Genomic DNA, 27,589 nt, shown 5'->3' with positions numbered 1-27,589 from the left:
TAATGTCGCTGGGAAAAGGTTGTGGCGACATTATATATGGTGACCATATATATGGGGTCAAAGGGAGCGGGTGTTGCAGGGGTGTCCCCTGCACCCCTTGAAGAAAGAAAAAGGGTTTGAGGGTTGCAGGGGTGTCCCGCGCATAATCAATGTGATAATGTCCCTGCAAAAAATAGCTATTTTTTGGTGACTTTTTTGCCAGGCAACATTTTTGTTGGGAAATTATCACATGGAACCATTGGAGCCTGGGCGGGATTCAGGGCTCAAGCCTTCCAAAGGCAAAACTCACAAAGGACTCAAATCTATTATAATGGATAGAAGAAAAGCCCAACAGGAAATTACAATAAAAAAAGGGCACAAAAAAAAAGACAGGGCCATTTTGGGAAAATGGTCACCCATGGGTGCTGTACTGCAGCTGAGAAATCAGCCTGATAGTAGCCTGCACAAAAGGTAGTCAAAAGTAACCACTGCCACCAGCTTTTAAGTTAGTCAGTTGTAACAAAAAGGTACATGAGGAGTGGGCAAAGGAGTTATAATGTAAACACCCAGCACACCCACAATAGAAAAAGGTAAGTAAGATAAAAGTGATCTTACTATTCTTGGGAACTGTGGTTCGCATAGGAAAATGTATTTAAACATAAATAGAAGTCCATGGGACTTTTCAGTGACACTGCACATATGGTGCTGGGTGTCAAAAAGCAGAAAACAGATGCCTGTATTAACCATATAGAGGTTACCAGACTCCACAAAACAGTGAAAATAACAATCCTAGTCAGAGAAAAAGTATGAGTGAGTGGTAAAAAGTTCCACTCATTCGGGAGATTAAAATAAAAAAAAAGTACAGAGTCCAGCAAAAGTGCTGGGGGTCTCTCAGATTAAAGGGAATTAGCAACGAAAATGAAAATTCTCCCTAATACTCGTCCCCCCCAGACTAAGTGGCAGGAGGATTTAATCCACTCCTGGATGACTCTCTTGTTCCAGTCGTTTATACTTCCTGGAGAGACTATCAGCATTCTGATGATTGGATCCTGACCCATGCTCAATGCTAAAGTCAAAACCTTGGAGGCTGATAGACAATCTGAGCAGTTTAGGGAAGATTTCCCCCCTTCATTTTCATTAACCATCTCAAGGGTTGGTGGTCTGTTTGAATAAGGAAAGTAGAACCATACAAGTATGGTCTAAACTTCTTCAAAGACTACACAATGGCAGAACATTCGCGCTCTATGGATGCCCACCCTGTTTCCCGGTTCTTCAGTTTCTTACTGATGAAGCAAATAGGGTGTTCCCTGTCTTGCTTATCCAGCTGACTCAAGACTGCCCCGATTCCTGTATTAGATGCATCTGTTTGTAGAATAAAGGTTTGGGTGTAATCAGGAGCTCCTAGTACTGGAGCTTTGCAGAGGGCATTTTTCAGCCCTTCAAATGCCTTGACGCACTCTTCATTTTGACACGGAGACGGTCGCCAGTGAGGATATCATGCTGGCCCAAAGGGGTCAAGCCTGGTTTCAGAGAAAACAGAGGGGCACAGTGAGTTAACAGAACCTTGCACTTCTCTTGCTGCTGCAGTGTCAGATCATAAGAGAGTTTTACTCCTTCTATAATTTCAACTGAAGGATGTCTCCTGAGGAGATCAGGGAGCGACTCACCCTCCTCTTCCTCTTGGCCAGAAGCTAGAAGCAAAGCTCCTAGTTCTGGTCTGGAGACATATTCCTTGAGGCGATTAGTGTGAAAGACCCTACGGGCCTCCTTGGGGTTGCCCAAGTCTACTAAATAATTGACCCCTCCAAGTTTGCCTATAACTTTGAAGGGACCTACTGTGATGCTGGAAATGCATCTGAGGGACAGGGCCTCTGAATCCTTGTCCTTTTTCTGTTTTTACCGTGTGTTCTGTCATGTTTTCTGCCCAGGAGTCCAGTTGGGACTCCTAGGCAGTGCAGCTCTCTCTTTTGGTTTGGTGAACAGACCCATGGGATACCCTTATGGCACCCATGGGTAGGGGTACAACCCTGTGCCCCTAGTGTATGTTTTTGGGCACCTGTGGGTGGCCCACAGAGCAGGGTATGGGCTGGTGGCAGCTCCATGCTGAATTTGACAGGTGCTCTGGGTGTCCTCCATTTTGGGATACCCCGGCCCTGCCATTGGGATCAGTTGATTCCTGATAGGAAACAAGATGGCCCCTGTGGCCTCTTGCTTTCTATTGCCTGTTATCTTGTTTTTCCCAAAGTCCTGGGAAGCCCTGACTCTGTCCCTTCCCCCTGACTGGCTGTTGGGTGGAAGTTCCATATATGGTATTGTTGTGAAGGCCCAGCTAGACTGACTGGAGCCTTCCCAGTGACTGTATGTTATGGGTACCTCCTGTGGGTGGGACCTGGGTGAATGGAGTGTGTGACCAATATACACTCCTTGTTGTGGTTGTCTGGTTTCTGGCATGTGAGACAAAGACTGAGACAGCCCTGCCCGAAACTGGCCTGAATGCAGTGTGTAGTGTTGAATGGCTGGGTACTTGTCCCAATCCACATTCCTTGTTGTGAGTGTCTGAAAGGGAGGAGTGTGGCCTGAGTGCACTGTGCGCCTGATTGGCTGACTGACTGCATGAATGCCCTTCTGTATGATTGGCTGCTGAGTGTATGCCAGCAGTGTGGATGAGAGACAGAATAGTATATCTGGGGACCTCTCACCACTGTTCAAGAGGTTCAGGAACGTTCAGGAACGTTCAGAAGCGTTCAGAAGCTGAGTCTCCACTCAAGAGTAACTGGAATTGCTGATCCTCGACGTCCAGCTGGAAGAAGAAGACTTGCTGTTGCATTTGCTTCGACAGATCTGAAGGTTGCCGAATTCGTCGAGGACTGACCCGAGAGAGGACCTGGTAAGGCGCCCTCTTCCCATGCTCCGAGGGACCATCGAGCACCGCTCCATCTTCGCCGAAGCGCCCTGGAAGACAGACCCTCGAAAGGCTGCCGACCCGAGACGGGACCGCCGAGGAGATCGAAGTGAAGCACCCGGACATCGACGCCGTCGAAGTCCATTGCCGTCGACCAGGGTTCGCAGGTTTGTGTAACCGCTGGAGGCCCGTCGAAGTTGTGTTGCCCAGCCGTGGGAACCACTTGACGCCGTGCCGCCGACGACCGGAGCCGTCCGCTCCTTGCCTAAGAACATTTGAATCGAAGGACTCCCTCGTCCGCACCGTCGACCGCTTTATCCTGCCGGAGAAAGTCGAGGACGACCAACGCGCCGAGGAGAAACCTGCCGGTGGGTTTCCCACCACCCGAAGACCCCAAAGACTCGAACGACTCGACGCCCTTGCTGGGCCTCCGTCTCCACAATCTTTGCGGTCCAGAACTATTGTCACCGAGGTGCCCCGCACGCCTCTGCCTTGCAGGACGCCGACGCTCCGACGCCGACGAGCACCGCTCGGACGAAGCTGCCGCCTCATCGCTGCCGTTCTATCCTGTTTGTCGACGGACGTTCGACGCCCCGTGTCTCCCGCTTGAAAGGGAAGGCATTCAAGAAGGGCCGTCGATTCCCCGCCGCTGAACGCCGAGTTCCTCGACGCCTCTCGACGATCCGTGACTCCCGCTTGAAAGGGGGTCGCTCAAGAAGGATCTGTCGACGCCTCTTCGAAAAACTCGACTCCACCAGGTACATTGGGGGGTAAAAACATTATAGGAGGGAATAAGACTTGCAGAACAATATATGGACTGGGCTTGTGCTATATCTTTATTTTACAGGTTGCCCAGGTGGGGGGATCTCCACACAGAACTGTGTCTAGTGGTAGGGGCCAGTATTCTGCCTATTGTTCAACCACCGTATTCTCTCTCTTCTCTCTATTGCTGGTTTCACTCTATTGATCTGTGTGACATGATTACAGTATTGTTGATGCACTTTTCATGAGATCTAATACAAAGGGTGGTACCACTTTAGAACTGTATATATTTGCCATTGTTGATTTTCCTAAGTACAAAGTGAGTTATTATGATAAGTGTACATAACCTTGAATATTGATTATATAAAGACTGTGTTCTAACCAATACAGTGTGTGGACATTCCTTTGTGGGGGCTTGGGGACTACACTGTACTTAAGAACCAGCCTGCATCACCTCCTGAGAAGCTAGGCCTTGATTGCTCGTCCATTGCTACCGTAATAGAGAATCTTGGCTGGGGTCTTCTGTGCCTCTCTTCTACCATATAGGGAGCAGAGGTACAGACACCCCCTACCAGTCTTTACAGCTGGTGGCAGCGGTGGGATGCTTATGGTTTTAAGACTCAGTGTATAACCGTGCCACTTACAAAATATCCGCACTTTATTAGATTAAGGTTTGGGTGTGTACCAAATAACTGCATTACAAGCAATGGAGCCCATTGCAAATGGTAAATTGACTCGGATGAGCTTAGAGGCTCTCCAGAGTGCTTGTGAAGCCAGGGAGCTAGACTTTGTGGATAAGTCTAGGGCTGAGCTGATAGCTGCCCTGGTGGACTACCAGACTGATGGTGAAACTCTTGATGAAGGGGGGGATGCAACCAATGAGGACTCTGCCCCTGGGGTTGTCGCTGAATCTGTTTCTGGGAATGCCACCCTTCCTGCTGCCTCTGTTCCAAACCCCAGCAATTCCATGGAACTTGAGTTATTAAGGATGAAATTGGCCTTTGAATATCGCAAGTTGGAAATAGAAGCTGAGCTTAAGAAAGAGGAGCTGGCACAGCAAGTGGAACTCAAGAATAGGGATCTTGCGCTCAAAGACAAGGACACTGAATGTCAGAGAATCCAGCTAGAGAAAGCTAGAGTGGAGACGTCAGCTAGACCAATTGAGAGTGGCAGGTCCCCAGCCACCAAGTTTATGAAAGATTTGGTTGGTGTGTTTGTGGAGGGTTCAGATATCCTCCAATGGATTGAAGCGTTTGAAATGGCATGTGCAATTCATGATGTAGATAAAAGAGATTGGGCTAAGTGTTTGTTAAGCAGAGTGCCTCAAACTGGATATGACTGTATTCTGAAGCTGGGTGTGGAAGAAAGGGGTCAGTATGAGTGTATGAAGGCTGCTTTGATTGCCAAGTTTGGCAAGACACCTACCCAATACCTTAAAAGGTTCAGGGATTTTAAGAAAAGAGAGAATGTGTCTTGGGTTGACTGGGTGAGTACTGCGCACATGAACATGATGGGGTGGATTGATGGTTACAAGGTGAAAACTTTTGTTGAGTTGTCCCACCTCTTGTTTTTTGAGCATTTTTCTGAAGCCTGTTCACCGGAGCTGCGTCAGTATATGGCTGACCAGAACATTTTGGACCCCTTTAAGCTGGCTAGGTTGGCTGACAAGTGGGTCTCCCACCGGGTGTCCCCTAAGGACTCCAGTGGGAAGGACAAGGACAAAGAAAAGGGGGCCTCGCCAAAAGCTGAGGAGTCCCACAAGCAGTCACAGTCGGGTAAACCTAAACCTTCCTCTCCCAAGACCCAAAAATCTAGTGGGACCACAAAAGGGGTGACTCCAGGTGTAAAGGTAAGGCACTTGGAGTACAGGCTGTCAGCCTGAGCTACCCTTACCCCCTGTCTGAGGTGGAGGCCACTGTCCTCCCCTCCTCTACAGGAATCACCTTTGGTGCTCCAGTAGAGATTTCCTTAGTGTCCCTTGGGGCCTGGGACCAGTATGCGGAAGTACTGGCGACTATCCCACAGAACACCCGTAGGTTTTTAAGAAGTGTCCTCTTAAATGGCCAGCCTTCTACTGGTTTGAGAGACACTGGGGCAAGCATGACAGTGGTGGACAGGACCCTGCTCAAGCCAGAGGACTATGTAGGTGCTCCTCTGAGAACCACCAGGTTAGCTGGTGGGCCTCCCAAATTATCGCCTGTAGCCTTAGTCACACTCATGATTGGAGACAAGACACCAAAGCTTCCTGTCCTGGTTCAGGACATTGTCCCTGCTAACATTCTGTTAGGAAATGATCTAGTAGAGTTGGGGTTGATCTCGGATGGTCTTCCCATGACTGCTGCTGCAGTCACTAGGTCACAGGTGACACCGGGTCTGGCTGTGAGTCAGGTACCCGAGCCAAAGGCGAGGCCCAAGGCAAGAAGAAGGAAGACCAAGAAGGCCACCTCTGTGGAGGGAACACCTTCTCTTCCTGCTGTTCCGACAGCACCCATTGGGATCCATGCTCCGGACGGGCTGGGTCCAGTGGAACACCCAAACTCAACTCCTGTGGGGGAAGAGACAGAAGACTCTCCTGTGGGAGAGGTTCTCAACCCGGAGGATCATCCCGACCTTCAATGCTTGCTAGCTGAAGGGGGACCCTCCCGGGCAGACTTCTGTAGGGGACAGAGGGAGTGCCACTCTCTCGAGGGTCTGAGGAAACAGGCCCTGTCCCAGGCACAAGGAGAAGTGCCTAGGACCTTCCGGATTTATTGGGAGGGTGAGCTCCTTGTTAGTGAGCCCACTAAGCCTGAACCTGGTGCCCTCAAGAGGTTGGTGGTACCCCAGGTTTACAGGCCCTTCCTACTGCAGTTGGCGCATGAGGTGCCCTTGGCTGGTCATCTTGGGACTAAGAAGACTAAGCAGAGGCTCTCTGCCCATTTCTACTGGCCACGGATGGGAGTAGAGGTGGAGTCCCACTGCAGGACCTGCCCCACTTGTCAGTTGTCTGGCAAGACTGGAGGCAGGGTCATTGCCCCACTGCAGCCATTACCAGTGGTTGGCACACCATTTGAGAGGGTGGGCATCGACATCGTCGGTCCCCTTGACCCTCCCACTTCAGGTGGACATCGGTTCATCCTGGTCTTGGTAGATCATGCCACCAGGTACCCTGAGGCAATACCCCTTCGGACTGTTACTGCCAAGGTGGTTGCCAGGGCTCTCCTGGGCATTTTCACCCGTGTTGGATTCCCCAAGGAGGTTGTCTCTGACAGAGGATCCAACTTCATGTCTAGTTACATGAAAACCATGTGGAAAGAGTGCGGGGTAACCTACAAGTTCTCCACCTCTTACCACCCCCAGACCAATGGTCTGGTTGAGAGATTTAATAAAACTCTCAAGGGCATGCTAGGGGCTTTGGAAGAACCCCTAAGGAGGAAATGGGATCTCCTCCTGCCATGCCTGCTGTTTGCTTACAGAGAGGTACCTCAAGAGGGTGTTGGTTTCAGCCCCTTTGAGTTACTCTTTGGACATCCCGTGAGGGGGCCCCTCGCCTTGATCTGAGAAGGCTTGGAAGCCACCCCTCCAGGTCCCGCCAAGCAAGTGGGGGACTATGTGTTAGGCCTCAGGCGGAGGATGACACAAATGATGGGTCAGGCAACAGCAAATCTCAAGGCCAGCCAGGAATTGAATAAGTACTGGCATGACCTTAAAGCTTCGCAAGTGGATTGGACTCCGGGACAGGAAATCCTTGTGATGGAGCCTACCAAGCCTAGAGCTTTGGCAGACAAGTGGACTGGACCCTTCAGGATCATCTCCAAGATGGGCGAAGTCAATTATCTGGTTGACATGGGAGCCTCTGGGGTAGCCCCCCAGGTGTTCCATGTCAACAGGCTCAAGCCTTTCCACAGGCGAGCAGAGGTCTCATGTCTCTTGCTAGCTTCAGGGCAAGAAGAGGATGAGAGTGAGCCCCTTCCTGATTTGCTGCATAGCAACCCTCAGGATGGCTCAGTGGAGGGAGTATGTCTATCTCCAGATTTGACAACAGAGCAGCAGAGGGCCTGCAGGGCTTTGCTCCAGCAGTATGCCTCTCTGTTTTCACTGACACCGGGCCTTACACCGTGGTGTAAGCACGAAATTGACACTGGTGACAGTGTGCCTGTCAAAAGCAGGTGCTATCGTATGTCAGATACAGTCAAAAACCACATCCAGGCTGAGGTCGCCAAGATGTTGGATCTGGGTGTTATTGAACCCTCAACCAGTCCCTGGTCCAGTCCAGTGGTCCTTGTCCCCAAGGCAAGTTCCCAGGCGGGTACCAAGGATTGGAGGTTCTGTGTGGACTACCGAGGAGTCAATGCCGTCACCAAAACTGACGCGCACCCATTGCCCAGGGCTGATGAGCTCGTGGACACCATAGGTGCTGCCAAATTTGTGAGCACCTTTGACCTTACCTCAGGCTATTGGCAAATAGCTCTGACGGACCATGCCAAGGAAAAGACGGCCTTCTCCACACCCGAGGGACTCTACCAGTTTAGGGTCATGCCTTTTGGGTTGAAGAATGCCCCTGCCACCTTCCAGAGATTGGTCAACCATGCGCTCAGTGGGCTGGAAGCCTTTTGTGTGGCTTACTTAGACGACATTGCCGTCTTCAGTTCCACTTGGGAAGAGCATTTGACACATCTGGATAAGGTGTTGCAGGCCTTGAAAAGGGCTAACCTCACTATCAAGGCCACCAAGTGCCAGATAGCTCAGGGGAAAGTTACCTATCTTGGTCATGAGGTAGGAGGGGGTCAAATCCAACCTCTCTCCAGTAAAGTACAGGATGTACAGAACTGGGAGACTCCCACTACTCAAACCCAGGTGAGAGCCTTTTTGGGCCTCACTGGGTACTATCGCAATTTCATGGCAGACTATGGAACCATAGCTGCACCCCTGACAGCTCTAACTTCACCCAAACAGCCTAGGAAGGTTAATTGGACCTAAGACTGTCAGAGGGCCTTTGATGGCTTGAAAGAAAGTCTGTGTAGGGCACCTGTGTTGTGTGCACCTGACTACAGCCGACCCTTTATCGTCCAGACGGATGCCTGCGACACCGGAATTGGAGCTGTCTTGTCCCAGTTAGATGACAAAGGGAGAGAACATCCTATCATATTCATCAGTAGACAACTCAAGGGTAGAGAATTTAGGTGGGCTACTGTTGAAAAGGAGTGTTTTAGCATAGTTTGGAGCCTTAGGCGTTTTAGGCCCTACCTTACGGGGTCTACCTTCAAGGTCCAAACAGATCATAAGCCCCTGAAGTGGCTTATGCAGATGAAGGGTGAGAATCCGAAATTGCTCAGGTGGTCCATTAGCCTGCAAGGGCTAGACTTCACCATAGAGCACAGACCAGGGAAGAGTCACGATAATGCAGATGGCCTTTCCAGAAGGTATGTTGACCGTCTGGATGAGGGTGTCTATCCCGTGGGAGATTAGACACCCTCCACCTCAGTCTGGGGGGGGCCACTGTGATGCTGGAAATGCATCTGAGGGACAGGGCCTCTGAATCCTTGTCCTTTTTCTGTTTTTACCGTGTGTTCTGTCATGTTTTCTGCCCAGGAGTCCAGTTGGGACTCCTAGGCAGTGCAGCTCTCTCTTTTGGTTTGGTGAACAGACCCATGGGATACCCTTATGGCACCCATGGGTAGGGGTACAACCCTGTGCCCCTAGTGTATGTTTTTGGGCACCTGTGGGTGGCCCACAGAGCAGGGTATGGGTTGGTGGCAGCTCCATGCTGAATTTGACAGGTGCTCTGGGTGTCCTCCATTTTGGGATACCCCGGCCCTGCCATTGGGATCAGTTGATTCCTGATAGGAAACAAGATGGCCCCTGTGGCCTCTTGCTTTCTATTGCCTGTTATCTTGTTTTTCCCAAAGTCCTGGGAAGCCCTGACTCTGTCCCTTCCCCCTGACTGGCTGTTGGGTGGAAGTTCCATATATGGTATTGTTGTGAAGGCCCAGCTAGACTGACTGGAGCCTTCCCAGTGACTGTATGTTATGGGTACCTCCTGTGGGTGGGACCTGGGTGAATGGAGTGTGTGACCAATATACACTCCTTGTTGTGGTTGTCTGGTTTCTGGCATGTGAGACAGACTGAGACAGCCCTCCCCGAAACTGGCCTGAATGCAGTGTGTAGTGTTGAATGGCTGGGTACTTGTCCCAATCCACATTCCTTGTTGTGAGTGTCTGAAAGGGAGGAGTGTGGCCTGAGTGCACTGTGCGCCTGATTGGCTGACTGACTGCATGAATGCCCTTCTGTATGATTGGCTGCTGAGTGTATGCCAGCAGTGTGGATGAGAGACAGAATAGTATATCTGGGGACCTCTCACCACTGTTCAAGAGGTTCAGGAACGTTCAGGAACGTTCAGAAGCGTTCAGAAGTTGAGTCTCCACTCAAGAGTAACTGGAATTGCTGATCCTCGACGTCCAGCTGGAAGAAGAAGACTTGCTGTTGCATTTGCTTCGACAGATCTGAAGGTTGCCGAATTCGTCGAGGACTGACCCGAGAGAGGACCTGGTAAGGCGCCCTCTTCCCGTGCTCCGAGGGACCATCGAGCACCGCTCCATCTTCGCCGAAGCGCCCTGGAAGACAGACCCTCGAAAGGCTGCCGACCCGAGACGGGACCGCCGAGGAGATCGAAGTGAAGCACCCGGACATCGACGCCGTCGAAGTCCATTGCCGTCGACCAGGGTTCGCAGGTTTGTGTAACCGCTGGAGGCCCGTCGAAGTTGTGTTGCCCAGCCGTGGGAACCACTTGACGCCGTGCCGCCGACGACCGGAGCCGTCCGCTCCTTGCCTAAGAACATTTGAATCGAAGGACTCCCTCGTCCGCACCGTCGACCGCTTTATCCTGCCGGAGAAAGTCGAGGACGACCAACGCGCCGAGGAGAAACCTGCCGGTGGGTTTCCCGCCACCCGAAGACCCCAAAGACTCAAACGACTCGACGCCCTTGCTGGGCCTCCGTCTCCACAATCTTTGCGGTCCAGAACTATTGTCACCGAGGTGCCCCGCACGCCTCTGCCTTGCAGGACGCCGACGCTCCGACGCCGACGAGCACCGCTCGGACGAAGCTGCCGCCTCATCGACGCCGTTCTACCCTGTTTGTCGACGGACGTTCGACGCCCCGTGTCTCCCGCTTGAAAGGGAAGGCATTCAAGAAGGGCCGTTGATTCCCCGCCGCCGAACGCCGAGTTCCTCGACGCCTCTCGACGATCCGTGACTCCCGCTTGAAAGGGGGTCGCTCAAGAAGGATCTGTCGACGCCTCTTCGAAAAACTCGACTCCACCAGGTACATTGGGGGGGTAAAAACATTATAGGAGGGAATAAGACTTGCAGAACAATATATGGACTGGGCTTGTGCTATATCTTTATTTTACAGGTTGCCCAGGTGGGGGGATCTCCACACAGAACTGTGTCTAGTGGTAGGGTCCAGTATTCTGCCTATTGTTCAACCACCGTATTCTCTCTCTTCTCTCTATTGCTGGTTTCACTCTATTGATCTGTGTGACATGATTACAGTATTGTTGATGCACTTTTCATGAGATCTAATACAAAGGGTGGTACCACTTTAGAACTGTATATATTTGCCATTGTTGATTTTCCTAAGTACAAAGTGAGTTATTATGATAAGTGTACATAACCTTGAATATTGATTATATAAAGACTGTGTTCTAACCAATACAGTGTGTGGACATTCCTTTGTGGGGGCTTGGGGGCTACACTGTACTTAAGAACCAGCCTGCATCACCTCCTGAGAAGCTAGGCCTTGATTGCTCGTCCATTGCTACCGTAATAGAGAATCTTGGCTGGGGTCTTCTGTGCCTCTCTTCTACCATATAGGGAGCAGAGGTACAGACACCCCCTACCAGTCTTTACACCTACCCATTTGTCCTGTAAGACTCTTTGTCTTGTGGGAACCATATCTAGAACTAGCTGGTCTGGAGTAAACTCCACCATGTTGGCCTTCTAGACATGCTAATGCTTGACCAGGGCCTGACCAGCCTTCAAGTTGCCAGAAGCTTCAGTCATCAATTGCACCATCCTTTTCCTGAGGCCTAGTATATAGTCAGTTACACAGACTGGCTGTAAGGGTGGAGTACTCTCCAATCCGTCTTTGATGCAAGCCAAAGGGCCACTTACAGGATGACCATAGAGAAGCTCAAAGGGGCTGAACGCCACTCCAGCTTGAGGCACCTCTCTATTAGCAAAGAAAAGGCATAGCAGTAGAAGGTCCCACTTTCTTCTCATGGGTACTTCTAAGGCACCTATCATGCTCTTCATTGTACGGTTAAACCTCTCAGTTGTTCCACATGGCCTGCATTTCACCCTGTGTCCCAGATGACTTCCTTAGGAAAACCAACCCTGTAAAAATACCAAGCACGGCCTTAGCCACTGCCTGGGCAGTAACAGTCCTCATAGGTATGGCCTCAGGGTACCTAGTAGCATGATCTACTGGGACAAATTTAAGTTGGTTTCCTGAGGAGGTTGGAAGGTCTAGGTGACCAACAATGTCAATCCCCACCCTCTCAAAAGGAACTCCCACCACTGGAAGGGCACTAATGGGGCCCCATTCTTGAATCCACTTTTACCAGAGATATGGCAAGTGTGGCAGCTTCTACAATGTATTTCAACATCTGCACCCATCTTGGGCTAGTAAAAGTACATTGAGAGTCTCTCTTTTGTCTTCTTGCAACTCAAGAGACTAGACAGATGTAACTCATGTGCTAGTTGTAGAAACCTTTGTCTTATCTCTTGGCGTACTACCAGTCTCCTGAAGTCTCCTGAAGTCCCCTGGAGTAGACTCTGTAGCCTCACTGTAGAGGAGTCCATCCTCCCAGTAGAGTCTATGCTTCCCTGGTTCTTGCACTTCCAGCTGGGAAGCTGTCTCCTGATGCAGACCTTCTAGAGGGGGACATCCTCTTTGTCCTCAGCTGAAATCTGCCCTAGAGGGTTGACCTTCTGTGAGCAAAGTATGCAGCTCAGGGTGGTCTCTAGGATCCTGTTCTTCCAAGCAGGGAAGGACATCCTCCAGTTCTGTTTCACCAGTAACTGCTTCATGAGGAGTCTCTTCAACCACCAACTTAGCCACAGCTGGATGTGGGGTCACTGTGGTGACCTGGAACTTTCCTCTGGCGGGGAAGTCCTTTTGTTCAGGGCAGGTTTGGGTTTAAGACCCTTTTTCTTCCTGAGACTCTGGATCTCTCCCTGGTCTCTTTCTTCCTGTGAGAAGTAGAAGGTTGGCCTGCCTGTGGATTTGAGAAACTGGATTGCTCCTTGATCTCAAACTGAGAGACTCTCAAGGTTACCTCTCTGGCCAATCTTGACAGCGCCTGTTTCTTTTTACTGGGAGGCATTGGAGTGCTGGAGACTACCCCTAGAGTCTTCAAGTCATTACCCAACAGGACTCTTCCAGGTATTTCAGATTTCACACTAACAGGAATTCTTAACGTCATGTTGTTACACTGAATGAGGGCTGGCAAAATGGGGACCATTTGGATAGGGCCTCCAGCAAGCTTAGTGGGACCTTTGGTTGCCTTAGCTACATCCTCAGGTTTGAAAGAAACATTCATCAACCACTGCAATGCTATTCCCAGTGTCTCTAATGGCAGGGCTCTCTTGGCCATCTACAAGTACACTGTCCTTGTAATATTCTTTGGTGTTGTCAGGGATTCTATTATAAACACCAATATTCAGTTGTTCCCACAGACCCAAGGACACTAAAGAAATACTAGCTTGAACTCTAATGGGTTCTTCAGCTAGCAAGGGAAAGTGAGCACCTGTCACTGGAGCTTCTCCCTCAGGGACGAAGACTAATGAGATAGATGGGACCCCTGAAGGTTTACCCTTACATCTGGGATCATGTTTACATGGTCACCAGACCCACTAACCACACATTACATTTCCCAAATGGTTTATGGAACAGGGGTTTCTGGTAACCTCCCTCTGATTTGGTCCCAGAGGTTCCACGATACCTGTATGGTTTCCCTTGGAATTTACCCTTATGGTATTTGTGGCCCTCTTTGGATGGTGGAGGATTAGAATTTTCTTTACCTTCTTTCTTGTGCTTTTTCCTTTCTTCCTTTTTATGAGTTGCCGCAGAGTCCTTGTGTGTGGCCCTGTTGGCTACCCACAAGTCAGCAGCTTGCGCTAGTCTCTTGGGATCAATTTCTATTGTGTCAGCAATGTCCTCAGCTCTGGGGAGTAGGCATCAAAAATATTCTCAAGTGAAAATAAATTCATCCTTTCTTCAAAAGAGCTCACCTTGTAACCCTTAACCCAGCCATCTAAGTTCTTCAGACATTCACACACCTAGGTAGCCGAGGGCTTAACATCCTTCTTTTTATGGTCTCTGAACCTTTTTAGGTATTGGGAAGGAGTATTCCCAAACCTGGCTATTTTTCTAGTATTTTCTGTCTTCAACATTCAACTCCATGACAGCATCACAGCCATTCTGGGGGAGCCTAGACATAACCCATGGAACTAAATAATTCCAACTAATATCTTGCAAACCACAATTGAACTCAAATGTACCCAACTAATCCAACACACCAAGCTTTGTATAATACACACTCACCACCTCTCTTGGAAGGCGAGGCTTCTTGGGGCCGGCAGACTGAGAAGACCCTGAAAAGGAAGCAGAGTCAAGGGACATTTTCTTCATTTCATATTCATGTTGCATTTCCCTTTCCTTGTGCCTTCTTTCTTTTTCTTTGCCCTCAGACAGAAGAGCCAGTTTTCTGAATTCAAGTTCAAGCTTCAGTTTTCCGAGCGATAGCAAATCTGGTCTTAAATTGTGACCCTGCGGGGTCATGGTAGGAGGCAACAAAGGTACAGGAGAAGGCTGTGGACGGGGGTTTGCAGACCCGTGAGGACCCTGTTCACTTTCTGATCCATCAGGCAGGCTAGAACTTAGTCCTAAACTCTCCTCCTCAAAATTCTCTTCCATATCAATGTTGGGAGTAGGGGGTATAGGCCTATTCTCAGGGTTCTGGTGATTTAACAACCTCTGTGTTAACTCAATAGTTCTTCCCTACAACTCAGGCCTCCTGGCTTACACAATTCTTTCAGTTGTTCTACTGTCAGTGAGGCAAGTGCCTGTTCATTAAAATTATCAATTTCAATGTGTTATAAGTTACTTTTCTTTTTAGTTGAGCTAGCCTTGTGGATGGTTTTCTTGGGTACAAGTATAGCCAATAATCACTATACACCACTCTACACCAATCCCACTGCCTGCCATCGGTATCAGGTAATATTATCCCCATATATATGGTCGCCGTAAATAATATCACCGGGAAAAGGTCATAGCGATATTATATGGCTGACCATATATATGGGGACAGGGGTAAAAAAAAAAAAAAATTAAACAAAAAATTACAAAAAAAAGTTTGGGGGTTCGGGGGTGTCCCCCGCATGTTCCATGCAATAATGTCGCCACAAAAAACTGCCATTTTTCGGCGATGTTTTTGCATGGCTAGATTTTTGTGGCGACATTATTACATGGAACCCTGCCATCAGTGTTAGGTATGTTGTTAAAGTCCAGCTGGCGTGGGACTTCAAAAGACTTATCTCTTGGTATTAGGGACCCACCTTTTAATAAAGGCATGTACTGCAAAATCAGTGGAGTGGCTGAGCAGCCAGGCGTATGTTAGGAGGGAGTTATGTGAGCTGTAGAGCAGTACAATGAAATCACTTCACACAGGTATCCAAGTAAACCCTTACTCACTTAAACGTATATTAAAATATATGTATTAATATATACACAAGACCCACAAGCAAATCTAAAATGCAGCAACTACTTATACCATTCAATGTGAAATGGAATCAATTAATATAAGAAACAATAATGCAGGTGAGTAAATCTTTCTATGCTTTACATATCCAGCACACAGAGTGATGTCAATTAAGGTCAGTATCAGCACTTATATATATCTATCACTTTTGCAAAATTGAAATAGGAGGGAACGTTTCAAAGTTAGGCAGAACACAACCAGCAACTGTAAATAACAAATACACTCTCCCAGAGGGGTATATTCAGTCTGTTTCCTAGCAATAAAAGTGTTTACAATTAAAACCTATGGAGGAACCAGTATTGCCAAAGCCAATATGATCAGAAGATGGATCTTTGGGAAACCAGGACAGACAAAGTCGAATGGACAGTTCCAGTTTTGATGAAGATCTTCAAGTGAAAAATTAGTTAACCAGTCAGTGGGTCTGGAAGAAACACAGGAGCTCAAAGGGAGCCTACGGGATAGTGCACAAGCTGCAAGGCCTGCACAAAGGAGTTGAGGTCAACCCTCAATTGAAGAAAACAGCACTTCCCAAGCCAGCAAGCACCGGAAATGGCACAAGGTCATTACACCCCAAGCCCCACAGTACCTGGAAAGTGAAGAAGAAATTGTAGCTGGCTTCCTTCTAGGTACAACGTTGCAGACCCCGATTCCTGCTCCTTGGTCATGGTGATGAAAGGGGGGACTTCTGGCAGGTTTCTGCAGAAGCACTCGGGTAAGGGGTAGGCAGCAATGGATTCACACTACCAGCTGCACCTCCTCAGAGGTATTCTTCCTTTCCTCTCCTTCCTCCAGAAGCTCACTGTCTCCCGAGCCCTGGTTCTCTCGAAGCTAGACTACTGTACAGCCTCTATCTAAATCTGCCTGCCTCTACACTCTGCCCTCTGCAACTTATCCAGAACAGGACTGCAAGACTTGTCCTTGGCCTCAAACTCAGGGACCGTATCTCTCCAGGACTGAAATCTCTACACTGGCTCCCATTGGCTGCGAGGATTAAGTTTAAAACACTCTGCATTGTCCACAAGGCCTTCTGGGGCCTGGGGCCTAAATACCTTCAACTATCTTCCTAAATATCTTCCTTCTCGAGCTCTTCGCTCATCCGCCTCCAACTCCCTCAGGGTCAGCCGCTTCTCCAAGCAACGAGTTGGGGGTAGCTCTCTATTCGCAGCAGGGGCCTTCCTCTGGGACAGCCTTCCTGCCTTCCTTAAACTTGAGGAGAACCATCTCCGGTTCCGGAAGCACCTCAAAACCTTCCTCTTTGCTTCTGCTTTCTCCCCCCCTCTCCCCTGCTAATTCTTGACTGAAACTGCACTGAATCTGCAACTGGACCACTCTCACCGATCTCGGTCCTTGGCCCAGCCACTCTCCACTTGCACTGACAACCCCTGGACTGCAGGACTGTCTCTGTATCCCTACAGCCCCCTTCCCAGCACTTGTTTTGCAATTACCTTGCACTTGCCACTAGCTGGCCATATTATTTATTATTATTCTACTTACCCTGTACTGCACTTTCTCCCCTCCCTTCCCCCTTGCACTTTTCCCTTCCCTCTACCGATGCACTTGCGCAATCTGAATGACACCTGGCCTAGTAGGATCGCTGTCTGTCTTCCCTTTGTTCCCCCTCCCTGCCTCGTCGCGCCTTGAAACACTTGTGTATAGGCGCGTTACAAATGCCATATCAGATCATATCATATCATTCAGCACACTCCAGTGCCACTTTGTGGTTTTGGTGCCTTTTTCTTAGTGCCAAGAAGAAACAAATATCGCAGGTTGGATTCTCTTTGATTACTATGTTCCGAAATCTGGTAAGGGGAATTTTTATAAGGAATTCATGCCCTGCTGGTCCACAACGATGCCTGCAAACTTTCAGCCAGATTCGATCTTCAGAAGATGATGCACTCGATAATGGTCCAGGTACCCCGGGTATTGGGATTCTGCAGCTCAGGAAAGTTGCAGAAGCAAGTCGGGGGATAACCCAAAATTAAGAAGGTCTTGAGGCTAGCTGGTCCCACTAGCCTAAGGGAGGAATTCATCCTTGGCAGGTCATCCCTGTTGATGTGAAAACTGGGTCAGCACAGCTGCAAGGCTTCACCTGTACTTATGCGGTCATAGAAGGTGCTGCTGGCGTCCCTGCTTGTCTTCTGCTTCAGATTCCTTGTTCCAGTGGTCAACTCTGTCTGAAGTCCAAACATCCTTGCCTTTTATGCTGGATCCCAGTCATTCACACACTCAGAGCTGTCAATCACCTGGGGATTGGCTGTCCCCCAGCATAGCCCGCAACCCAGTTAGAACTGGTTTCATCCAGGCATACCTATATACAAAGGACAGTGAGCCTTCTGAGACACACTGGATCCTGGATGGCCTCCAGGGCCGAAGCCCGCCAAAGGCGAAACTCACAAAGGACTCAAATCTGGTTTAAAGGATAGAAGAAAAGCCCAGCAGATAATATCAATCAGAAAATGGCGACAACAAGAAAACAGGAGCCACTTTGGGAAAATAATCACCCATGGGTGCTGTACTGCAGCTGAGAAATCAGCTTTGTAGTAACCTACAGAAAAGGTAGTAAAAAGTAACCACTGCCACCAGCCTTCTAAGTTAGTCAGTTGTAACAAAACGTTACATGAGGGGTGGGAGAAGGAGTTATATTGTAACCACCCAGAAGCCCACATAGGGTGGTGTGTGCCGGACCCACAAAAGATAAAGGCAAGTAAGATAAAAGTTATCTCACTATTTTTGGGACCTGTAGTTCTCACAAGAAAATGTATTTAAGCCTAAAGAGAAGTCTAAGGGACTTTTCAGACTCCATAAAACAGTGAAACTCTTAATCCTAGTCAGAGAAAAAGAATGTGTGAGTGGTAAAAAGTTCCACTCACTCAGGGGATTAAAATCAAAAAAGTCCAGAGTACAGCAAAAGTGCTGCGGACCGCTCAGGTTAAAGGGAATTATCAAAGAAACTGAACATTCTCCCTAACATGGAGGAATCCAGCATGAAGGGCTATATACATATTATGATTATTAATATTATTTGTGATTGGGTCTAGGTGGGCACCGTGATTAGCTTTAGGGTTCTCAGGAGCTATGCGATTTGGGGTCTGGTGTCAATGGGGATTGTGTCAAGGTGGGTATGGGGTTTTTGTCTGTGGTGCTATGGTGCTGTGGTGATTGGGTCTCGAGATTTATGATGATGGCATATGTTAATTGTGTATGAGGGATATAGGATTGGAGGCTTTGGACTACAGTGATTGGGCCTGAAGGGCTATTCTGACTGGATCTGAGCGCTAAGGTGACTCTCTGGATGGATATGCGACGAGGGACCTGGTTAGGGCTATCATAATTGTGTGTGGCTGGGTGCTCAAAGAGGGGCCTATACTATGTCTGGATAAATCTACAATGATGAATCTTTATAGGGTAATGGTGAGTATATCTGCATGGCCCTCTATAGTAGCATATACATGAGGTTATGTTGATTGTCTGGATGGGCCTACAAAGAGGGCTCTGTGTGGGATTACTATGCGTTGGTCCGGTCAGCGACAAGGCTGCTGGTGTCTGGATAGGAGAATAAAAAGAGGTGGTATTGATGGGGATCTTGAATAGGAATTAGGTCTGGCTGGAGCAATTGTGATTGGGTATGGTGGGAGTTGTGGGGAATGGGTCTAGTGGGGGCTTTGGGGATTGCATCTGGCAGAGGCTGTGGAGATTGAGTCTTGTGGGGGCTGTGGGGATTTGATGTGCAGAAGTAGAATAAAACATATACTTCATCTGTGCCAAACGCTACTTGGTTTACCCGATATTGGAGATTCCAGCATTAAGAGATATCATGTGCATTCTGCAGGTACTCCTTACATAACAATTATTTCGTTTCATTGATTGTATAAGCAGATGAAGTATATATTTGTTTCTTCATCTGTGCAATAAATTAGTATTGGTCACTTATATTCGAATGAGAATATGTTCCTCTCTAATTTTTGTTCTGATTGAGGCAGCCTTCTAAAGCTTGTTGAATTCGTCATATCATGCTCATACAAGTGTACTGAAACACGTCACGTTTGAATTTCAGCCCCGGAGGAATGTCTAATACATTTATGTTTTTAGGAGGACAGAAACATGTAGGGCCAGTGAGGACACAAATGGGTGCACTTTGACATGCTTGTATTGCTTGTATTCCTATTGTGTATATTGTTTGTAATGTTATAAGTATGTAATGTATGTGTTGCATTGATTATTTCGATGGATGTGATTATGGATGTGATTATGGACTAATTTTGTGGAAGTATTGACTTTTACACACCATTCAACCTACATGTTTTTTTAATTGGGTGATGATTTAATAAAACAGATTTATATTTTTACATTCCTTTTCATAGTGTCCAGTCCATTTTTTCAGGACTCAATATGTTGTGGATACAGAAAGGTCACAGATACTTTCTTCCAAAGGTTATTCCTTTATATATATGCAAATTATGTTGTACCGAGACAGTAGGAAAGGTGGGTGTCGTGTATAGATACCTGTTTCTGGGCTCATACCAATTTGTATGAACCAATTCCATCTAAGGGGCAGTGGTAAATGAGTCTGGAATTTGGGTGGGGGGGTATCGTTATTTAGTCTGGTGCAGGCTATGGCCATTGGTTCTGCCGGACACTCTGACATTTGGGTATTTGAATTTGAACATTTGACTCTGATTATGTCATCAATCCTTTCCCAGAGGTAGCCTCTTCTCATGTGGCCAGGTGACAGCAGCTGCTACCTGATCCTGGCACTGGGGGTGGCTCTACGAGGGAGGATCACATGAGGGCAGGCGACCCTCAGGGGGAAGGACAGGCATCATCAGATGAGACATGGTATCCCCCTTTTCCTTTCAGGGATACCCCTCCATTCCCCAGCCTTAATGGCATATTGTGATAAACCCCTTCAACATTCTGCAAAAGCATCTGACGAACTCATGAACATTTTACACCTTTTGAAAGAACATGTACTGCGATGAGGAAAAGGACAGCAATGAGCAATAGTGAATACCACAATGGGCATTCTAGTTTTTGGAGGAATGTGATTGGTCCAAGACAACTTCCAGCCTGGAGGCAGGAGTTTAAATCAGCTGCGGGAAAAAGATGGAAGAACCTTTCTTTTCAAAGCGTCAGCTTGGAGACCGAGGAGAGACGCAGCGTGCCCCACAGAACAGACGGTGTCCCAACCTGGCAGTGAACCCCGAAGGCAGGCGAGTAGAGGCAGCGAGAAAGGGAGCCGACCCCAGCACTTCATGCTGGTCAGGCCGACCAAGAAGCAGGTGGAACTAAGAGCTGGGACTGCAGAGCGCTGCTAGCGGGAGAAGAAGCGAAGAGGCAAGGTGTGGACCGGCTGCATAGTACAGCAGTGCCGGTTAACCATGGAAGCGCCCGAAGAAGAAAGAAGTCATGCCAGGAACTGGAAGCCAGGATGGGCTTTGTTCTACTACCAGGAGCGAGATCGCTCTCTGCCGCTAACTGGGGAAAGCCGTTCAAGGATACCAGACACTGAGGCAAGTACCCTAACAAGTGCGAGTGGCTTGAGAGAATGCAGAGGTTGTCGGCAAACCCAGAAGGGAAAAGGCGATGCTGAAACTAAGGCAAAGAGACCCCAGGAGAGTGAATTGGTTGCCAAGTGTGGGAGAACAAGTAATCCTCATTGGAATCAGTGTCCTCTTCATCGTCACAGTACTTTGCCATAAAGTTACTTGGGGAAAATCCATGCCCCCTTGTACTCAGGGGTCAAGTCCTAAAAATAAAAGTGAGATGACTCATTGAAAAACGCAAAGGGATGTGATGTCGCCAGGAATTAGCATATCATGGTGAAATATGCACATTTCATTAAATTGGCTTTCCATAACCAACCAAATTGCACAGGACGAATGGCATTTGCCTTTCATTAAATCAACACCCACACAAAATCAGGAGAGGATATTTTCTTCTAATGGTGTTTTTGAAAACATTAAAAGGTGTGCATTTTTTAGACTCCAACAACCGATAAAAATGTTTTTCCTGGAACTTGCAGTACTTTAATTGGACATTTTACCTTTAGTTGTTTGTTATTTTCATCAGGTTATATAGTGCAGTGGTGAAGTGTCCAGCCTCAAAACTCACGATTGTGGTTCAGTTCCGAGGTTAGCTTTAATTCATAAATTCAAAGAGAACATTCAATATTTGTCCTTTTAGCTGGGGGTTTGAGGGGGGACAGTGGTTGGACTGCGTCCACCCACGTATACTCTCGGCTTGAGTCCTGCTTGTACTGAGTGAGAAAGACTGAGAATGAGAGATTGTATTATAAAGTACTGGTAGGAGGATATACCAGGTGAAGAGTGGATATGGGATTCACACCCATGAAGAATTGTTTAAGTAACTGGGGGAAGACCCATACTCCTTTGTGCTGAATGAGAAAGAGAGATTGCATTATAAAGTCCTGGCAGGGGAGTATACCAGGTCAAGAGCAGATCTGGGATTCGCACCCATGAAGAATTGTTTAAGTAACTGGGGGAAGACCCATACTCCTTTGTGCTGAATGAGAAAGAGAGATTGCATTATAAAGTCCTGGCAGGGGAGTATACCAGGTAAAGAGCAGATCTGGGATTCACACCCACACCATTGTAAAAAAGAACCTGGCAGGGGAGTATACCAGGTGTTGTGTGAGTCTGGGACTCACACCCAAGTTGTATTATTTTTGAAGGAGAATTCTAAGGAAGACTCATACTCTTAAGAATTGAATTGTATTGATTGTTAAATCTTGGGGAAGGGAGTCCTCCCCTTTTTGAACTGTGAAACATTGATCATCAGAATTTAGCTATTCTTTAAACTTTTGTTTTGGTGAAGAGATCCTGGGTAAGGGAGTCTTCCCCTGTGGAACTTTGAACATTGATCATTGGAAAACTTTGTTGGAATTATACCTTGTTGTTGAACTTGAAATTTAGTGCACTTTCCGAACTAAAGACAACGCCCCTTTACACCTTTGAAGTTAGTTTTAGAATGTGAGGGATAGGATAGGATTTTGGACAAAGGCCATTTTTGCTTTGGACATCTGGACAACTGACAGACCCTTAGTTTTGGTCCATGTCTCATTCCTGGCTCCTCACAGTGGGCTTTGGGGAGTGTGCTTGTGGCGATGTTATGATGACTGGGTCTGGGGGTCGGGCTACTGTGACTGCATTTGGTCAGATATATGGTGATTGGGCATAGGGACTATCATTTTGGATCTGTAGAGCCATGGTTACTGGGTCTGGAGAGCTATCATGATAGGGTTTGTGGTGGGTTATAGAGACTGAGTGTGAGATTGAAAGGGCTATAGTGGTTGGGTGCAAAGGTAATTTAGGGTGCAGATTGGTGGATAATAGTATTGGTTCTGTGGTGCGTGATGGTTATTGAATCTGAGTTTGGGAGTGCTATGGTGATTGAGGTTAAGTGCTAAAGCGATAGGGTCTGGGGAGCTATGGTGATTGGCTGTGGGTGTTCAGGGGCTATGGACAATGGGCCTCATTACACGTTGTGCGGTAAACCATGGCGCTATTAGCGCCATGGTTGCCGCCGGTCCCTTACCGGGTCCGCCTTGGTGGATGGCGGAATTAGCGCCATATTCCAAGGTGAGTGGGGGCGCTAATTCCGCCATCCACTATTGCCCCTTCACCATTGCCAGTCAGCCCCATAGGGCTCCATGTTAATGGTGAAGGGGCTAATTATGGTACCGCAAATTGCGGTACCGTAATTAGCACCAAGGTCCCTTTGCGGGTCCCGTCCTTAACGCCTGGAAAAACCAGGCGTTAAGGGAGGACCTGCAAAGGAACCTCGTAGTAAGGCGGTAAGGGTTTACCGGTACCGGCAAACCCTTACCGCACAACGTGTAATGAGGCCCATTGAGTCGTTGCCAACAGGGATTTAGACTGGGGGCTGTGGGCATTGGATCTGGAGACTATTAGGATTGGATCTGGGGTCTATGGGGATTAGGGATTACAAAACTAGTGATGTGGTATCTGGGACTGCTGTAGGGACTGTGTCTAGAATTGCAGCAGGGATTGCTTTTTAGGCAGGTTTTGGGGATTGCATGTGGGCAATATGGTGATTTGGGGTGGGATTGGTGGATATGGTGAATGGGTCTGTAGTGGGTTATGGAGATTGAGTCTGAAGTTGGGAGAGCTTTGGGTGTTGTGGGCGGGAGCTTTGGTAGCTGAGGGTGGGGAGCCATGGAGGGTGGAGGCTATGGTGATGGGAAGGTATGGCACAACATGCACCAGATTACAGAAACCTTGCACCAGTGCAAGTGTACTAAGGCAAACTTTGCCCCAGTGCAAAAAACATATGTTTTCAATGGATTTTTGCACCAGGGCAAACTCTGCCCTAGTGATAATACCATTGTAGATTAGCACTAGGGCACACATTGCCCTAGTGCAAAAATGCTTTGTAAAGAGAAGTCTGGTTTTTGCCATAGTGCAAACTTTGCCATCATGCTAATTCTGTGCAAAATTGCCCATGGATTGGTGCAATGTGTCAGTAATCTGCACCAGGTAGGCACACATTGTGGTACACATTATTACAGCATGTAGAAGCATTTATCACTGAATACACCAAATTATTATTATTATGGTGAATGGGTCTTGGGTCGAGGATGTAAACTGGGAAGGTATAGGGATATGCCCTGGGGGCTATATATTGGCTTTGTAGAGGCTATGTCTACTGGGTCTGGGGGGCCATGTTGTTTGGATCTGCGGGATATGTTGTTTGAATCTGGAGCTATGGCAACTAGGTCTGGGGAGCTGTGGTGATGAGGTCTGGGGTTTCAGGGCCGGTGGGCATTGAGTCTGGGGTCTGAGGATGGATCAGAGGAGTTATGGGCATTGAGTGTGAAGGCTACAGGGATTAGGACTGAGGGGGTCATAGTGAATGTATCTGTGGGATACAGTGATTGGGTCTTGGGTTGACAGCTATGGTTATTGGGTCTGTGGTGGGTTATGGGGAGTGTCTCGGGTTGGAGGGGAATGGTGGGTGGGTTTATGGTGATTTTGGCCTGAGGTGGGATGGTTCCACAAGTAGGGAATAAAGGTGCCACTAATTATTAAAGCACCTAAAAGTAGGACAAATCTGGCATGAAGAACTATATATATTACCCAATTAATATCATTATTCTGTTGACTGAGTCGGGCGGTATTGTGATTAAGTTTGGGTTTTTTAGGATGGGCATTGAGTCTGATGTTTAAGGGGACTGAGTCTGGGAGGGTATAGGGGGACTATTTCAGGGGGTTTTATGGTGGCTGGGCTTGCGGGGCTATAATGAAAGTGTCTGGGGTCTATGGTGAATGTGTCTTGGGTCTCTGTGATTGGGATTGAGGGGATGTTCTGACTGCGTCTGGCGGCTTTGGTGACTATATAGATGGGCCTATAATGAGGGCCCTGGATAGTGCTATTGTGATTGAATGCAGCACAGCATATGAAGAGGGTTGTGGCTGGGTCTAGAACGAAGTTCTTGATAGGGCAATAGTATTTCTATCTGGCTGGTGCTATGTAGTGTCATCTAAATAGGGCTACAGTGATGATCTCGATTGGCTTATGAAGGGTAGTCTGGATGGTGGCTCTGATGCTTTGATCTGGACTACGGCTAGGATGCTTGGGTCTGGACAGGAGCATACAAAGAAGTGGTATGGATGGGGTTGTGAATATGGATTGGGTTTTGTTGAGCCTATGCTGATTGGGTCTGCCTGGGGCGGCAGGCATTGGGTCTGCTATGTTGGGATTAGGTCTGCCTGGGGCTCTGCTGATTGGGTCTGCTTGGGGTTGCGGGCATTGGGTCTGCCTGGGACTGTGGGCATTGTGTCTAACTGGGACTCTGGGCATTGGGTCTGCAATGTTGGGATTAGGTCTGCCTGGGGCTCTGGTGATTGGGTCTGCCTGGGGCTGCGGCATTGGGTCTGCTTGGGGTTGCGGGCATTGGGTCTGCCTGGGACTGTGGGCATTGGGTCTGCCTGGGACTCTGGGCTGCAATGTTGGGATTAGGTCTGCCTGGGGCTCTGCTGATTGGGGCTGCCTGGGGCTGCGGCATTGGGTCTGCCTGGGGTTGCGGGCATTTGGTCTGCCTGGGGCTGCGGCATTGGGTCTGCCTGGGGTTGCGGGCATTCGGTCTGCCTGGGACTGTGGGCATTGGGTCTGCTATGGTGGTATTGGGTCTTCCTGGGGCAGTTGGGATTTGGTCTGTGGTTAAAGGGCTATGATTTTTGGGGGCTATCATGACTGAATAATCCTTGTAGTAATTTGCACCCGAGCAAGGGGGACACTTGGCACTGCATGGTGTTGACAACAAAACCAGGCAACTTTATTTCTTCACGACTTAAATCATGCCCATCATTAGGTGCTAAACAGGAGAATACTAAAAGAATCACTAAATGGACTGACAGTTGATAGGAAAGGTTCTGAACTGCTGACCTATTCCATTTATTTTATATTTTGTTTACCTTCAACATATGCTGGCAAGAAAATGTCAGCCCTCTTCAACTCAATGTGAACAGCTACATTTCATCAGCATGAATTGCCATACGCTGAACCCGAATCTGTCAGCCCGAATGCCTTAAAAGTTCTGCCGAAACCCAAATCAGCAGACTACATTGACATTTTAGGTGATTCAGGCAAATTTTTTTGCCCAGGCTTATATAAACACTACAATACCTGCTCTTCATTTCTTATTCATAATGTTTCTTGCTTACAGGCTTGATTCATCATATGGTTTGTGATATTTTATGATATGTTTATAGTTTTTGGAAGACAGCTCAAAGCTCTCTACATTACATTATTTTTCAAATGTTTATCCAACAATGGGTTAAATCATGGAACCTCTGTTTATTTAATCTCCTCTTCCCACCTGTACCCTCTACTGCTTTTACCCTTTTCTCAAAATGTTTTCATAAGCGACATTATATATTGGAACTGGTTGCCCTTGGCAGACAACTAATTTAGAGCTTTAAATGGTAGTCTGTCACGGCAGTGACTCAGTCAATCACAGGGTTCGAAATTACCGGACTTTGAGCGCTAAATAGCTCCTAGTTTAAGTGAGTGGACTCTTGGTAAGGGCTACCAGTAAGGTTGCCAGGAGCTGTAAAAGGCGCCTGTTTGAAAAACTGTGATTCTGTAGTAATTTCCTACTACCACCACTAGATGGGAGCAGAGCATAACAGGAGCTGAAATGTGTCAGGAAACTGGAAGTACATTGACAGATACATTTGTTTCAATGTTGGCAGTGGGTCCACCGAATTAAGACAGCCCCATTTAAACTTCAAAAGATACGTTATATTTCCTCAATTTTACAGGGGCATCTAAGTTATCCATTGAAGTTTGAATTGTGCCTGCTTAATTCAGTGAGAGCTGACATGTAGAAACAGCAATGGCAATGCCAACAGTTTGGGCTTTTGTGTGGGCATGGGAAATGCACTTGCCAGGCACCGGCGTAGTGGTATTAACTGGCCATTGATGACAGCAGGTGCAAACTGCTGTGAGTACCTGGGCATCTAATAGCAGTGCCTGGCAAATGCCTATTACTACACACAAGCCAAAACTGTTGGCTTTGTCAATGCTTGCTTTTCACAGGACCTCAGTGAAGAGCACTCATAGAGCTTATAAATCGAGTGGCTGATGGCAGACCCTGGTTAAAACACTTTTATTACACCAGTAGCATGTTTAGAGCTCCAATTAAGTCATCTACTCTCAGAAAACCGCTTTAAAAAACACTGGCAGCCACTTTGAGTGCATAATTTGATGGTAAGGCTGTATTATAGAAAGCTCAAATACTTCCCATGAGGTGGTGTTTTGGGTGGAGAGAGGCAGCAGCTGGGTGAGAATGGCCATATGGATTAGCATGGCCATGGGCAGTCAATGGGTAGGCAAATAACCAAACAACACCTACAAGCTGTGTCTCCCTCCTCATATGCAATTTCTCAGCATCTGCACTCGTATGCTATATTTTCCGCTTATAGATGTCTCAAGCGACACATAATAGCCCAAACTAAAAATGTATTGGGTGGTGCTGCATTCTTATGGGTCTACAGTAAATGAAGTCAGGACCATTTTATTTAGAAGCTGCTGCACCTGTGAGCAGTCATAACGGCCCAGCAGGCACAGTGTTCTAGTTATTTTCATGGGAACTCTGCAAAA

At 47.9% G+C, this 27,589-nt stretch overlaps 1 protein-coding gene across 5 annotated transcripts in view; it reads right to left on the bottom strand.

Moving 5' to 3' along the window:
- Positions 1 to 27,589, bottom strand: part of MSS51 (MSS51 mitochondrial translational activator) — a 383,411-nt gene that overhangs the window by 229,856 nt on the left and 125,966 nt on the right. For 3 of the 5 annotated variants that reach the window (XM_069646070.1, XM_069646074.1, XM_069646071.1), the window contains exon 2: positions 14,230 to 14,279. The exons of the other annotated variants lie outside the window; for them this stretch is intronic. In XM_069646070.1, coding sequence (XP_069502171.1) covers positions 14,230 to 14,279 — 50 coding nt within the window. The remainder of the gene's footprint in view (positions 1 to 14,229; positions 14,280 to 27,589) is intronic. 5 annotated transcript variants of the gene reach the window in all.

The sequence above is a fragment of the Ambystoma mexicanum genome, chromosome 2p, assembly GCF_040938575.1.
Source record: "Ambystoma mexicanum isolate Mex_15411 chromosome 2p, UKY_AmexF1_1, whole genome shotgun sequence".
In the NCBI taxonomy this organism is placed as follows: Eukaryota; Metazoa; Chordata; class Amphibia; order Caudata; family Ambystomatidae; genus Ambystoma; species Ambystoma mexicanum.
Note: the sequence above shows the minus strand (reverse complement) of the source record. Positions and strands in the feature narration are given on the sequence as shown.